This window comes from Panicum virgatum, chromosome 2K, assembly GCF_016808335.1.
Source record: "Panicum virgatum strain AP13 chromosome 2K, P.virgatum_v5, whole genome shotgun sequence".
Lineage (NCBI taxonomy): Eukaryota > Viridiplantae > Streptophyta > Magnoliopsida > Poales > Poaceae > Panicum > Panicum virgatum.
Window position 1 is genome coordinate 3,665,056 of NC_053137.1, and position 14,436 is coordinate 3,679,491.

At 44.2% G+C, this 14,436-nt stretch overlaps 1 protein-coding gene and 1 long non-coding RNA gene across 2 annotated transcripts; both read left to right on the plus strand.

Moving 5' to 3' along the window:
- Positions 1 to 1,599: 1,599 nt before the first annotated feature.
- Positions 1,600 to 4,014, plus strand: LOC120695846 (transcription factor JUNGBRUNNEN 1-like). The gene is made up of 3 exons (XM_039979068.1): positions 1,600 to 1,989; positions 2,311 to 2,612; positions 3,211 to 4,014. Exons 1-3 carry the CDS (start codon positions 1,704 to 1,706, stop codon positions 3,667 to 3,669), a joined length of 1,047 nt encoding a protein of 348 aa, XP_039835002.1. The 5' UTR covers positions 1,600 to 1,703; the 3' UTR covers positions 3,670 to 4,014.
- A 5,693-nt stretch (positions 4,015 to 9,707) lies between these two features.
- Positions 9,708 to 11,510, plus strand: LOC120695847. Its single transcript, XR_005683921.1, has 2 exons — positions 9,708 to 10,453; positions 11,169 to 11,510. It is a non-coding gene; the product is annotated as an uncharacterized LOC120695847 (long non-coding RNA).
- Positions 11,511 to 14,436: the final 2,926 nt, after the last annotated feature.

A 14,436-nucleotide genomic window follows, 5' to 3' on the forward strand; every position in this document is an offset into this window, starting at 1 on the left:
TGTGCCTAATGTAAGAATTAAGGTAAACAGGTTCACAGAGAGTGCCCCACATGCCTAAAGTGAACAAGATAAATTATTAAATACCGTTTACTACAACTCAGATCATAAAAAACAACGAATTCAGCTATTTCTTTCTCTGTTTCACTCAATTCTTGTGATTTGGAATAGCTGTTTCTCTCTCTTTCACTCAATTCTTGTGATTTGGAATAAGTGCCAAAGGAAGAGAGACCTTCTTCTTGGTCATATGTAACTAGAAGCAAAAAATGAAGATGTACATGTCTGAAGAGTTAGAGCGCAGTTCTACCGATGGGCCTGGTCGGCTGGTCTGGTTCCCCTGGATATAGTAAGTATAGTAACTTAAGCTTTTTACCAAACAAAGTTGACATCGTCTCGAGATTTTGCCACCTTTTTTTCCAATAACAATGGAAGAGAAAGGTGGGGGCGCCCATCAGAACTTATCAACTTTACCACCAAGCTAGCCTTGTTCTATTGTTGTACTAGTAGTGAAGAAGGTAAAGGTAAAATTCTGATGACTTGGTATTTTGTTCTTGGCATATTACCATGGCACGCCTTTTCACACAGGGAACGGGCTTGCATTTGTAGTTGGATTGTCAAACTCAGTCACTTTCTACTTTCTTGCGGAGAAAAAGGACATCATATCTACTTTTCCATGTTGAAAAAAAGGACAGTCTAGTGGTTTATACTTAGCAGCATATATACTCGAACAGAAAAAAGCCACATTGTACAACTTAAGTAAACAAAGAACTGATGAATCAAACATGTATGAGTTCAATCAACTTAAGTAAACCATGTTAATAACTTCTGTGTAGCTAAAAATATCCAGTGGCAAAGTTGTTACTAGCTAGCTAGTGACTTCTTTTTTTTTAAAAAAAAGTTACTGGTGACTGTATATTGTGGAAACGTTATTACAGTGCTACAGATCTGTTATTTGTCTTCTGACTTTAGGGATAGATTGCTATGCTAGTTACTAGAGGATATCTCCACAGTACGTAATTACCGCTTCGTTCTATCCCAATTTCAGATGTTCTATGTATAAATAATCATTCAGCACTGATTGAACTCAGTCGACGTTTTTCTTGGGTAAATGATATAATTAAGGTCAATCAGCGATTAACCATTCAAAACCACACGAGGTTAATAATGCACTATACCAGGTCTCTCCATGAATTACCCAAAAGCGAGGTAAATCTTGGCGGCGTGCCTATGAGATGTGGCGGAACGGGGCAGGGGTTCACGTCTTCTCTTGTTTACCCCTATGGCCAATAAGGATCGATGTACAGATAAGGATAGATATGCTAGAAATAAGTCACCACCACAGGTGATTCATGTAGGAAGAGTCAAGAAAATATATGCTAATATCAGGACGACAAGGACAATGGTTGGTAGCCTGGCTATCTAGCTACAAAGCAAGTCAAACAACATAGCTTTGACCAGACATATGCGCTCCCATGCATGAACCTTCAGACTCCGTCCTTGTCCAAGGAACCACAAGGACAAGTTCAGTCGTCGTACATGCATCCCGATCTTATATAATATAGAAAGAGTTCCCACTCCCATTTCTCATCAGAAAAGCTCTGCAACAACAAAAAGGCAAGAGTAATAGAACAAACACAGCAACGAGCAAGATCAGCTGCTAGCTGATCAACAAGGAATAATAGAACTAGTAAAGCAGTTGCTAGGGCATGCCGACGAGATCGTCATCGTCGTCAATGGTGCAAGAGCAGCACCACATGGCAAAGGAGAGAAGTCTAGAGATGAAGGGTATCGACCGTGGAGAAGGAGCGGCGGAGGAGGTGGTGCTTGTCGGGGACGAGGAGGAAGAAGACATGCTCCCCGGGTTCCGGTTCCACCCCACCGACGAGGAGCTCGTCACCTTCTACCTCCGGCGGAAGGTGGCCGGGAAGCGGCTCAGCATCGAGATCATCAAGGATTTTGACATTTACAAGCATGATCCTTGGGACCTTCCAAGTAAGCAGCTATATATACATATCTAATAAGCTTCTCTCTCTCTCTCTCTCTCTCTCTCTCTCTCTCTCTCTATATATATATATATATATATATATATATATATATATATATATGTTTAGCTATTACTATGTGTTAGTTCATCTTTAATGATATGTTTTCCCTAAAAATCATCCTTAATTTTAATGTCTCATGCATGTTCTTCATCATGATCATGTCAACAAGATATCTGATCTATAGCTGCATAAATGTGTAGAACAATTGAATTGAGCAGAGCCAGAGATCCTCATCATACTAATTTTGTGTCATTGTTCGACGACGCAGAGTCAAGCACGATCTCAGGGGAGAAGGAATGGTACTTCTTCTGCCTGCGAGGGAGGAAGTACAGGAACAGCATCAGGCCCAACAGGGTCACCGGCTCCGGCTTCTGGAAGGCCACCGGCATCGACCGGCCGATATACTCTGCCGCCGCTGGTCGCGCCGGCGACTCCATCGGCCTGAAGAAGTCCCTCGTCTTCTACCGCGGCAGCGCCGGCAAGGGCACCAAGACGGAGTGGATGATGCACGAGTTCCGCCTCCCGCCGCGCCCAGAAAGCCCCCACACCTCGCCCAGCGAGCAAGAAGCGGTATGGATCGACATGCATGATTTCTCTCTCTCCCTCTCCCTCCCTCTCTCCTCATGTGCACATCTGAGTTTTAGTACGGAGGTTTATATTATCGGTAAATTAAAAATATCAGAGGTTGGTGATAAACGGAAATATCAGATATATCGGAATTCTATCGGTGGTAGAGAAAATTTTTCGGACAAAAATTAGAGAAAAAACACTCATTTTATGTAGAAATGAATGTAGATTTTTTAAAACCATATAGCCTAAAAAACTATACATAATCACGTAGAAAATGAAAGGAAATAGCCGGTAGCGAGACATGTCGGCTACATCGGTTCTTGCTAGAATGTGAAGTGTTGGATGGTGGAATAAAAGCAGATGAATGGTTTAGGGTTAAAAGATGGTTATATGCCCTTTTTACTTATTATAGTGGGTAAAAAGTACATCACAAGCTTGTGGGTTAATCGAATGGCATGTAGAGTTTAAAACACTGATATTTTTTAGTGACAAACTAATTCTATGCTCACCGGCAAAACAGAAATATCAGAGTTATCGGAAATCCATCGGTGATAAGGTGAACCAACTCACGAAAAAAGAAATGTTGCCTGAAATGCAGGAAGTGTGGACCATCTGCCGGATCTTCAGGAGGAGCATCACCTACAAGAAGCACCCGCAACAGCAGCAGGTCGCCGGCAAGGTGTCCACCGCGGCCGTCGCGCAGCCCGACTCGAGTTCCATCACCGGCAGCCTCGAGTCGGACACCGGGGACGAGTACACGAACGGCGGCCTGCGGCCGCCACCACAGGCTCAGGCGATCAGCAGCGTGAACGACGGCTACGGCTACGGCTACAGCAGCCAACAGTTTCAGGGGCAATGGAACAGTAGCGCGCTGCACGCGGCGGCCACGGCCCCGCTGCCGTCGCCGACGACGATGGCCGCGTTCCACCACGGCGTGCTTAGTAGCCCCGCCGCGCCGGACGACATGTACTACAAGGATGGCAGCAGCTGGGACGACATTGGGAGGATGATGATGGAGCTGACGGACGACTTGTTCTATGACAGTAGACATGCCTAGGAGAGTTGCAGTTGCAACCTTTGCAGGCTAGTTTTTGGTTCAGTGTCCAGAGCAGCAGCAGCAACACACCACCCACACCCAGCAATACTCCACTATACAGCAGTGAAACCAGCCGACCAAACACAAAACTGACATGTGAGATCTGCATGGCAGGTTCTTATAAATGAGAATACATATGTAGGATAGACCCTGGATATAGTTCATCTCATTTTTCTTGTCAAATATATCAGTTTATTAGGCATCACATTGGAAATTATATTGAGAAACACTATTTATCGGTCAGCAGAAATTGTTGTGGCAAAAATCTATCAGATTTGCAATGAAAAAGTTCCGGTAGTAAATAAAGTAAAATGGTTCCCCTGTAGAGAAGTAAATGTGATTTCCTGAGATTACACAGTACAATTCATATACTCACACAATGTATGCACACTCATCCCTACGAACGTACGTACGTAAGCCCTACCCATACGAGCATCTTCAAAGATTGAGCCGACAAATCCTCAAGCTTGACAAACCACAGGCATCTCGCTGACGATAGGAACGTCGCGTACCACTAAAATCGCAACGCCGTTAAATCATAAAATATTCGCTCCCGTAGGTCACCCGAAATAAAATGTGCTATGATATTTACTTTTAAGAGATCTAACCACCGCCAATCGAGTATGGTGATCCGAGCGTGGAAGTGCCAGGCCCTTGAGAAATAGTGGGCTTATAGCAGATGGACCCTAATTAACTTTGAGTGCACACTGGAATGCCAAAATAAATTTCACTTCGCAATAGAGTAGCTCATCACAACCTATACCTTTATCTTTATCTCTATCTCTATCTCTATCTCTACTATTACTAAAGCAAGCAATGGTACGGTGCGTCAATCGGAGTCCTAATCTGAATCGGGGTGATGGTATATTGAGTTAAGGATATGAAACCATTTAGAATTAGCACTGCATGCGAGTAAAATAGACAAAGATTGAAGTACTCGATCGATATGTATGTTATTATAAAATACATATGGTGCATAATATACGACAATGATATTCTACACCCACCTTTTATTACTAGTAAAATAATCGTCAAAATACTAATTTACCAAATTACTGAACAATATTTAGTAATTGCTCGTCCATTACTGAACTACTAAAAACTTATTCAGTAATTCTACTCATTTTAGCTATTGGTGTAGAATAAACTTCTACACTTTATACCTAAAGTGTAGTATAGCACAAGGGGAATAATATATATGTTTTTATATATTAGTCAATATATTTATATTTTTCCAGTAGCAAGGACGGCATATTTGCCAGTATTAATAAATAACTCATGTGGGTTTCATTAAAACCTTATGAGCAACTTCGTGAAGCGTGGTCCGAATTCACAACAAAATCTCAATGTCTCATGAGATTTGATCAAATCTCATGAGGTTTGACGACATAATTAACCAGGTGTACAGAGAAAACTATATTTCAACTTACCAAGGTTCAAAATTAATTTGGTGAAAAGCGTGGGCTAAAAATGTTGTAAAGTGAAACTAACAAGGTAGGTGCCTTTTATTTTATCAGGTATCTGGTGCAAGTAAATTCTAACATACTCTTACTAGCTAGCAGTATATATATACTACTATATGGCAAGTTGGCAACTAAGAGTACGACGACAAAGATGAGTGCTCAGATTAAAAAAAGGTACAAATATAAAGCTAATCAGTTTTCACCTGTCAATTCATGCTTTCTTACAATATTTTTAGTCATGAAGAAGTGCCAACAGACTTTTGCATCCCTTTTTACCGTAGCAGCCAGCAGGCATATTCGATCCGCGACATCGCATCGATCCGACGGCAAGACGGGGCAAATCAGACTAGCATGCCTGCTGATTCGCCAGGTTCAGATCAACACCGCCTTAAATTGGTTGAATACTTGGACGAAACTTCAGAGATGATTCAGCGTTGCGTAATACGGTTTCAACGAGGAAACCTCATTAGAAGAGCACGCGGCACGGGTGTGTTTTCAGGCCCCAGAATCCTCGTCCCATCGCCGTCGTCGCTTTCATGGTTTGGTGAGCACACTTGTCGATCTCTTAATTTCTACAGCTAGTCGTCATCGTCCCTTGGATCAGTCCAAGCTCCAATCCGCTCGTGCGTGGAATAACTAGGTATACGGAGGCTAGCTAGCTAGACTTCGCCATCGTCGCTGGCGAAGCAGGATGAAGCAAAATTGTCGTCAGCCTGTCGGATCCATCGCGCACAGTCAGGTCAGGTGCTTCGATCATCTCTTGAGCCACAACGTCTTGCCAGTACATGTTGACTCTTCTTCAACCTGCTGGTACATGATCCTGTGGTTGTAAGAAAACGTAATCTGGTCGTAGATCTTGCAGACAAGATCGAGCGAGACAGCGACGGCTTGATCGTGATGGCAATGGCAGCATGTCTGTCTTGTGCCCCCGTCGCCATGGATTCAAGCTTTTTTCTTGCGAGGAGGATTATTCAGTTCAAGATGCGCTTGGAAAAAAAAACTGATGAGGCCTCAAAATTAAAGAAGCACCGAGCACGATCAAAGAACACGCGCGTTGTTACTTGCATGCATCCAGCAGTGAATGATGTCACCTCTCATTTCTGCTTGTTTTACATTGGGAAATTAAATTTATTTCCAAGTGGTTTCATTCCCAATCTGAAGGATTTTTCAACAGTGTTGTCCTTGATCGGCTCTTTCGCGGAGCCATGCATCATGTATTCATGTGACACGAAGGTGCCTCCTAGCCTCTTCAAAGTGGTGGCGTTCCTTAGCTTCTTATGACCTTATGCATGAAAATGGGACGTGGGCCAACCAGAAATGGAAAGTAAATGTGATGCCAACATCTTCTATGTACTCGTTTCAAAAAGAAAAATCGTTCCAAAAAAAATCTTTATATATGAAACCTTTCCACAACAATAGAACATTTTTACATTTGGTTTGATAGGTTGCTTCAATCCACTCACTCTATTCTGCTGGCAGCCAGCAACAGAGCTTTTCTCTCACACCAAATCAGCACTAGCCACCAACCAGCCAGCAGTATTTTCTCTCACAGCAAATCAGCACCACCCACCAGCCACAGCCAGCCGAACAGAGTGAAGTTTGGAATTGTGTGTACAGTAGATACATATAAAGTTTGGATGATGCCATATTTTCGATGTCTGAAAATAGCCAAGATTTCTAGCAATGAACAGGATCCGTCCGTTTCTAATCCAGCGGCCCAAAATACATGGTAGCACTAATCATCATCTTTATCATCCGTTCTTCTTCCGGCACTGCCGCGTATTACTTCCCAACGACGACGTGCTTTCCTGCCTTCGTCTCTAGAAATATAGGAATGCCACCGGATAAGCTCCAACCGCTAGCCACCAATAATGCTGATTTTTGGCATCTAGAGAATATGATTATTTGTGACAATATTTGTATATTTAATTCGAGTTCCACTGTCAATTCTTTGTGTATCACTATAGGTCGGTCTGTTAGAAAAACCAACACGAAGAAGACATGATTTTTTATGGAAAATCACATAGTATTTTTTCGAACGAAGAAAACCACACAATATTGCCTGACCGTAACAAAAGGCCGATAATAAACCACCACTACTAATCTCTCCCTCAATTTTTGGAAATGGTTCCTCTGACTTTGGTCCCTCTGCATTTGGATCACTGACGCGTGGAACCGGACCTACATATGAGTGATGGGGGTCAAAATTAGGGAAGACTCATCCCAATTTATATCCCTCTCTCTATATGACACTACTAGAAAACGGGCCTTCGGTCCAGCACAAAAGTACCAGTTGCCATATCACCCGGTACTAATACATGCATCAGTACCGGTTGCAACGGCCACTAGTACTTTTAGCTCGGACCAATGGATCAAGGTGGCTAGGGAGAACCTTTGGTACCGGGTGATGGCACAGTCCGGTACCAATGATCAAGAATTGGCACCGGGTCGTTTCACAGCCCGGGACCAATCTGCATGCTGATTTTTGGCACCGGTGAAAACTATCAACCGGTACCAATGGCCGATCTCTCGCTGGGGATATTGATTTTTGCCACCGGTGAAAACTATCAACCGGTACCGATGGCCGATCTCTGCTCCAGATATTTTTAAGTCGCTGCTGCCGACTCCTCTTATCCTCTACCTCTCATCTCTCTCGCTACCTTATCCTCTAGAGAGCCAGCCCGTGGGGCGCGCGGGCTGCTGCGCCGCCGCCGCCACCACCGCTGCGTAGGAGCACGGGCAACCGGCCGCCGCGGCGGGCAACCGGCGGGAGCCGGCCGTGGGAGCGGCCGTGGGGCGAAGGCACGCGGGAGCCGCGCCGCCCGGGCTCGCCAATGCTCGCTCGGCCAACTACGCACCGGGGCACGTCAAGCGCCGCCCCATCCCATTCCTCTGCCTATTGCTCGGATCCTCCTCTTCCTCTCCCGCACGCCGCCACCGCCGCCGCCGCGATGGGCCTCTTCGACGTGCTCTACCACGTGGTGATGCGCCGCAATGCCGTCTACGTCACCTTCGTCGTCGCCGGCGCCTTTGCGGGCGAGAGGGTACGCCCTCCCCCACCCTCCCCAATCCACGCCTCGCAGATCGGCCCTCCCCCCTGATGCCCTCCCCGATCCACATCTCCCGGATCGGCCCCCCTCCCCTCAACCTCGTGCTTCCTCTTCGGTTCTCTCTCGCCATCTGTAGACGATTGATTTGACTTGTCTGGTTTGGTTGCAGGCGGTGGATTACGGAGTCCACAAGCTCTGGGAGATGAACAATGTCGGGGTAAGTTTCCCCTTCCCTCTCCGCCGCCCTCCCCTTCTGTGGTGTTGTTGAGCATCTCTTGATTCGTGGGGGGGTACTAGATCTTATGTTTGCGATCCAACAAGTAGAGAAGGAAATCCTCGTTCCGTGCCTTTCAAAAAAAAAAATCCTGAGTCATTGCTTGATATCATTTCTTGTGATGGTTGTCTTTTTGTTGTTCCTGGAGTGGTCCTCCCCATCATGTATGAGCTACCTGAGTCACCACCCGGGTTCTTCGAGGAGGAGGGCACGGTCTGGTGGCACGCGCACAGCGACTTCGACCGCGCCACCGTGCACGGCGCCATCGTCGTCCACCCCAAGCGTGGCTCCGCCTACTCTTACACCAAGCCGCACAAGGAGATGCCCATCATCCTCGGTACATGCATATGGATCATTTGGATTTTCAGTACTGCTATGAACTGCATGCATGCTACGACTGGTATGCATGACTTGAAAATTGAAATTCTTCAGAGCTTGGATTGAGATGTATATGTGCCTTGCCCCCGTAATCGGCGACAATTTGTATCATTTCTCTACTACTAGTATGCTGATTTGGTACTATGTGGGATTGTATTGAGTGTATTAATTTTGTAATTGATTCTTTGAATGATTTGTGAGATTTATAGAATTTGTATCAATTGATTTAATATTTTGTGGTTGATTCTTCGAATGATTGTTGGCACTAGCTAGAACGAAGAAGATCGGAGAGATTAGAACCGGAGAGGATACAGGAACGGGAGAGATTCAACGGGAGAGGTAGCTGTTGGTGGTACCGGTTGGTCTTTCCAACCGGTACCAATGGATGCTTAAGGCACCGGGTGAAAAACCCGGTGTCTTAGACCGAGGCCAATGGTCTCGGTTGGCGGGTACCGGTTGCAAAACCGGTACCTATGGGCGTTTTCGACCGGTTCTCATGGGTTGTTTTCTAGTAGTGTGATCACCTATTTCATGTTAGGGGTACGTAGAGCGTCACCACATATGTTGGATGCCTAGCATCAGTGGACTTTTTTCTTTTCATTTTTCTTGTTTCATTAAATGCCTACCATTGTTGTTGAAAAAGGAAAAGAAAAACGACAAGTCTTGCTGGAAAAGGCAATCATGCAGTGTCCTGAGTCCTGATAGATCTGGTCGATCTTGAACAGTATATGCATTTCTGAATGTATTCATTTTTAAGTAGCAATTTCGATATGTTGGTTCTGGTAAAGATACAATACAATAAATCAAGACGACCTATTTTCCTACGGATATACCAGATTCTTGTGCTTAATATTTCCCTTTTGAAATACATTTAGAGAACGCTGTTTGCTTAACTGATAGCATAAGCTCTATGCCCATGGATTGTTGGGTTTTCTTTTAAGCAGACAGCACCTAGTAGCTTACACGAGCTAGTTATTAGTGGTTAGCTTATAAAGTTGAAAGCTTTGCATCATAAAAACAGTTGTGTTGTATATGAACCTTTTGATTGCGTGAGTGGGTCTAGATGGCTTAATTTAAATATTCAGAACTTGGATCATTTGAAGCTTGGTTTTCTAAATTCTTCTATTTTATTTTATATTATTTATAACCAACTTTTAGTTCTAGCAGTCTAGCAGGACTGCCCGGTATTGTACTGTATTATGTATCTTAGGAATCTTCTTAAATTCCTAATTTTAAGTGAAATGTGACTGAACTTTACCTTCTACCAATATATATATGCAACTCAAAACTAAGTCTTTTTCTATTTAAATCTCTGCTCCAAGGACGGGCATCGTGTCAAAAAATACAGAGGCATGGGTTCCCTTGAAGCTATGACAAAGGGGAGTGATGCCAGATACCTTAGTGACACGCTTAAGCTTAAGGTTGCTCAAGGAGTTGTTGGAGCGGTTGCAGACAAGGGCTCTGTATTGAGGTTCATTCCTTATACGATGCAAGCTGTGAAGCAAGGATTCCAGGACCTGGGTGCATCGTCCTTGAAGTCAGCCCATGATCTCTTACGATCGGAATCTCTTCGACTAGAGGTATGCACATCAGATGCAATTAACTATGAAAAATAATACTCTCATCTATGATGCATTCAGAGTTTGCACTTTTATTGTGGATTTGGGAACTGATCTTCTAAGAAGGCCAGAATTTTTCATTGATACAACTAGCATTCATCCAGCTCCAGGCAAAATAATAATAGGCACACGCACATTGTCATCATTGAAATAAAAATTCCCCCTTTAATTAACAGCAGTCAGTAATTCTGTACCTTCTTCATGTAAGCCTATCACTAATAAATTACATTGTGGCACGATTGGAAACTGTTCTTGTCCAAACAATAGAGTGCAGACTGCAGAACAAGACTCTATGGGCTAGATTCAAATTACAGTGGGTGTCTCTTGACTAACCATGGGTGTCTCTTGACTTTTCAAGCACATCCTACCAGTTTCAAACAGTAGGTCAGTAGGATATATATGTGGACCATTGGCAGCACCTTGAAGAAGCTCTGAGAGTCAAATTACAGTGGCAGGCCCATTATTGGCAATAGTTTTTTCCCCTCGATTTAAAATCCAATATGCTGGCGCACATCCATTAATGCAGAAGCAGAACGAACATATTTCTGAATTGAAATGCACGGTTCCAAGAACCATTGCTCAATGCTTACACTGTACTTTTTTTATCTCTGATGAAACCTATTCTTGACACAAATGTAATGCGCCTTATCTGCAAACTGATCCTTGAATAATTCAGGTAAGAACCGGAGCTGCCCAAGTCGAAGGAGGGATCCACGGTCTTGTTTCTTACGAGAAGAAGGCATTCTGATGCGGTGACCTGCATTGGCCACGGTCCAGATCGCGCTGGTGGCTGAAGTTCCAATTCCATTGTGGTCTTCTCTGATGCCCGGTAGCTCGTCTGAGCCACTGTATTGTACAATTCCGGGAACTGCTTGTTTCGCTTGCCTGCAAGCACGGATACCAAGCCCGGCACCGTTGTAACTTTGTGGTGTCATTTCAAACACTTCAACTCAGCATTCCAAATGAACAGCTGCTGTGCTTTTGGTGAAATAAACTGCGAATTGGATTGGTTGATGGATGCTCTGCCTCTCAGCCTGTCCATGCCCTCTCTTTTTTTTTTTAGAAATAGGAATATCCCGGCCTTGAACATTCCATGCCATCTCTGTTCATGTAATGGTATAGTTTGCCTGAATTGACATCCAACACCAAGTGGGGAGCCAAAATAGTGCCGGGCGCCGATGGACAACGGACGGCGGCCGATTACTGCTACCGATCGATCAGTGCATGTGTGCATGCAGCAGGCACTGTAGGGCAGCAGATCGGGTGCAGGCGAAGCCGATAGCCAGGGCCACTGTCCGTGGGGACGAAGCTGGCACAAAAGAACAGCCTAGGTTGTGTTTAGTTTCAAAATTTCTCTCTCAAAACTTCATTATTCACCTATCACATTAAATCTCTTACCTCATGCATAGAGCATTAAATATAGGTAAATAAAAAAACTAATTGTATAGTTTTGATGTACACGACGAGACGAATTATTGAGCCTAGTTAGATCATGGTAGAATAATAATTACCACAAATAAACAAAAAATAATATAGTGCCTGATGTGACTTTTTTTACCATTATTTTACGAATCTAAACACAGCCCGTCCCAGCAGACTCGCATTCGTCCATGCCGTCCAATCCATGCATCGAAATGATCGGGCCAGGCATCTTCAGAAGGAGAACGTCGTCGAGAGCTGGTAGCTAGCTAGCAGGGGGCTGTGTCTACGCTGAGAGATCCAATTCATTACTAGCTAGACTAAGATGATCCGGGGTGTGTTTAGATCCGCGAAAAGCTGGTAGAAAAAGTCACATCGAACACGGTAGTACACTGTAGCGCTTTTCGTTTGTTTGTGGTAAATATTGTCCTAACATGACCTAACTAGGCTCAAAAGATTCGTCTCGCAACGTAAATCAAAATTATGCAATTAGTTTTTTTTATTTACCTACATTTAGTACTCCATGCATGGGTCGTTTCCTATATTTAATGTTTCGATGTGATTTCGATGTGATGGAAAGTTTGGACGAGTTTGGGGGAAGTGAACACAGCCCCGGCCACGTTTAGTTTTCAAAAAAATTTCTACAGTATCTGTCACATCGAATATTTAGACACATAAATGGAGCATTAAATGCAGTTGAAAAAATATATAAATATTTCATACAAGATGAATCTTTTAAACCTAATTAGTCCATGATTTGACATTAATTGTCAAATAATAATGAAATGTGCTACAGTACCAAAATTACAACTTTTTCGCGAACTAAGCACAGGCTCATACGCATGTGTGTCCTGAAAAATTGCCGAACAACATTGGCATGTCCAAACCTCAGTCTCCGGGTGTCCGATGCGTGCCGCATTCAACGCCAGCAGTTGGATACATTTTATTATATTTTAAAGATTCATCCACCTCTAGCAGCGGCGAAGGCATATTCTTCTTCCTCCTCTTGCCTTTCCTCTCCTTCCTCATTCCTCCTCAAATTTGTAGTGGACTCACCCCCCCTCCTTCCTCATTCCGTCGATGCTTGAACTAGGAGAGAGAGTGTCCAAGCATCGAGGTAACCAATGTGGTACCGATGCTAGAATCCAAAATGGAGAGTACCGGCGCATATAGGTGAACCGAAGCTTGGTAAATAAATTAATATATTTTAGTTAGACGGTCGTTGGACTGCAGGCGACAGATAGGTCTGATCAGCATCGATACCGACGCTGCGTGCGTTTTGAGTTTCACAGCATTGGCTGAGGTGGCGTGGGCCCAGCTAATTTCAGCATCAGCACCTTGCTAGTCTAAGGTAGCCCAAAGTAACCGAGTGCCGGCAGTTTGATTTATTCTACATTTTAAAGAATTATATCCACAAAAACCATTATAAAATAAAATGTAATCTAAATTAGTACTCTGAAACAATACCTAAATTAGCCACATTTATCATTGTGAAAAAACATCTAAGATAACCCAAAGTAACCCCTAAATCTATACCTAACTTAACTAGTTTTGTCATTATAATCTCATCTAGGTTCATAACGTGGCCAAGATACCCTACCGAGATTGTTGATGTGGCATGTATTGTGGAGATCTCATATCAATAGTGTGGGGTTTTTTTTTGGTATTTTGGATATGCATGACACAATTTAACAAGCTTAAGAACATAGAAATAATAAAGGTATCAGCAGGTAGGCATGTATTAGGCAAAAGTTCGCCAAGATCACACATACATGTATGTGTTCGCGAAGCGATGGGCGTGTATTTCCAAGTTTTTTTTTGAGAAGTCACCGGGGGAACGAAAAGTCCCCACCTGAATTTCATTAAACCACAAATGCCGGACTAGCCGGTGATGGTTTTGGTGCCAGGCACCATACAGGCATTGACCGCTAAACAATCAGATTGTTACAGAATTCGAAAAGAAGACAACCAGATACAACAAAGAAAAGTACAGCTCGCAAACAATTCAAAGACAAAGCATGACACAATCGGAAGACACCAACAATCACCGATTAGCGCCACCACTGAACAACATACTTGCCGATTTTGCTTCATCTGTTGCGTCCTGCACCACCCCTCGTAGCTACGCCGAACCCACTGCCGCCCTTCAACCGAGGACCACCTAGTGGGATGGGGACTAAGAGTGGCGAAGGACACACAAACCAAAGCTCACCGGAAACGACAACCTCCCTTGTAGCCGAAGGCGACACCTACAGCACATCCGGGCTCCACGTACCACCATCCAACGCCACCCAAGGGGAGGAAACCGTGAGGGGGAATGATGGAAACTGTGAAAACACCACTCGGCATTTGATTTTCTGCCGCCATCAACAAGATGTGCATCGACGAAGCAGAGGCGGCAGGGAGGACGCTCGCCGAACCACGACAGCAGCCACCAACCAATGCCTGCATCACCCAGGAAGAGTAAGCTAGCAGCACCCACGAAGAGGAGGGGGATACACCAAGCAATTCTTCGGCTTCGAGAA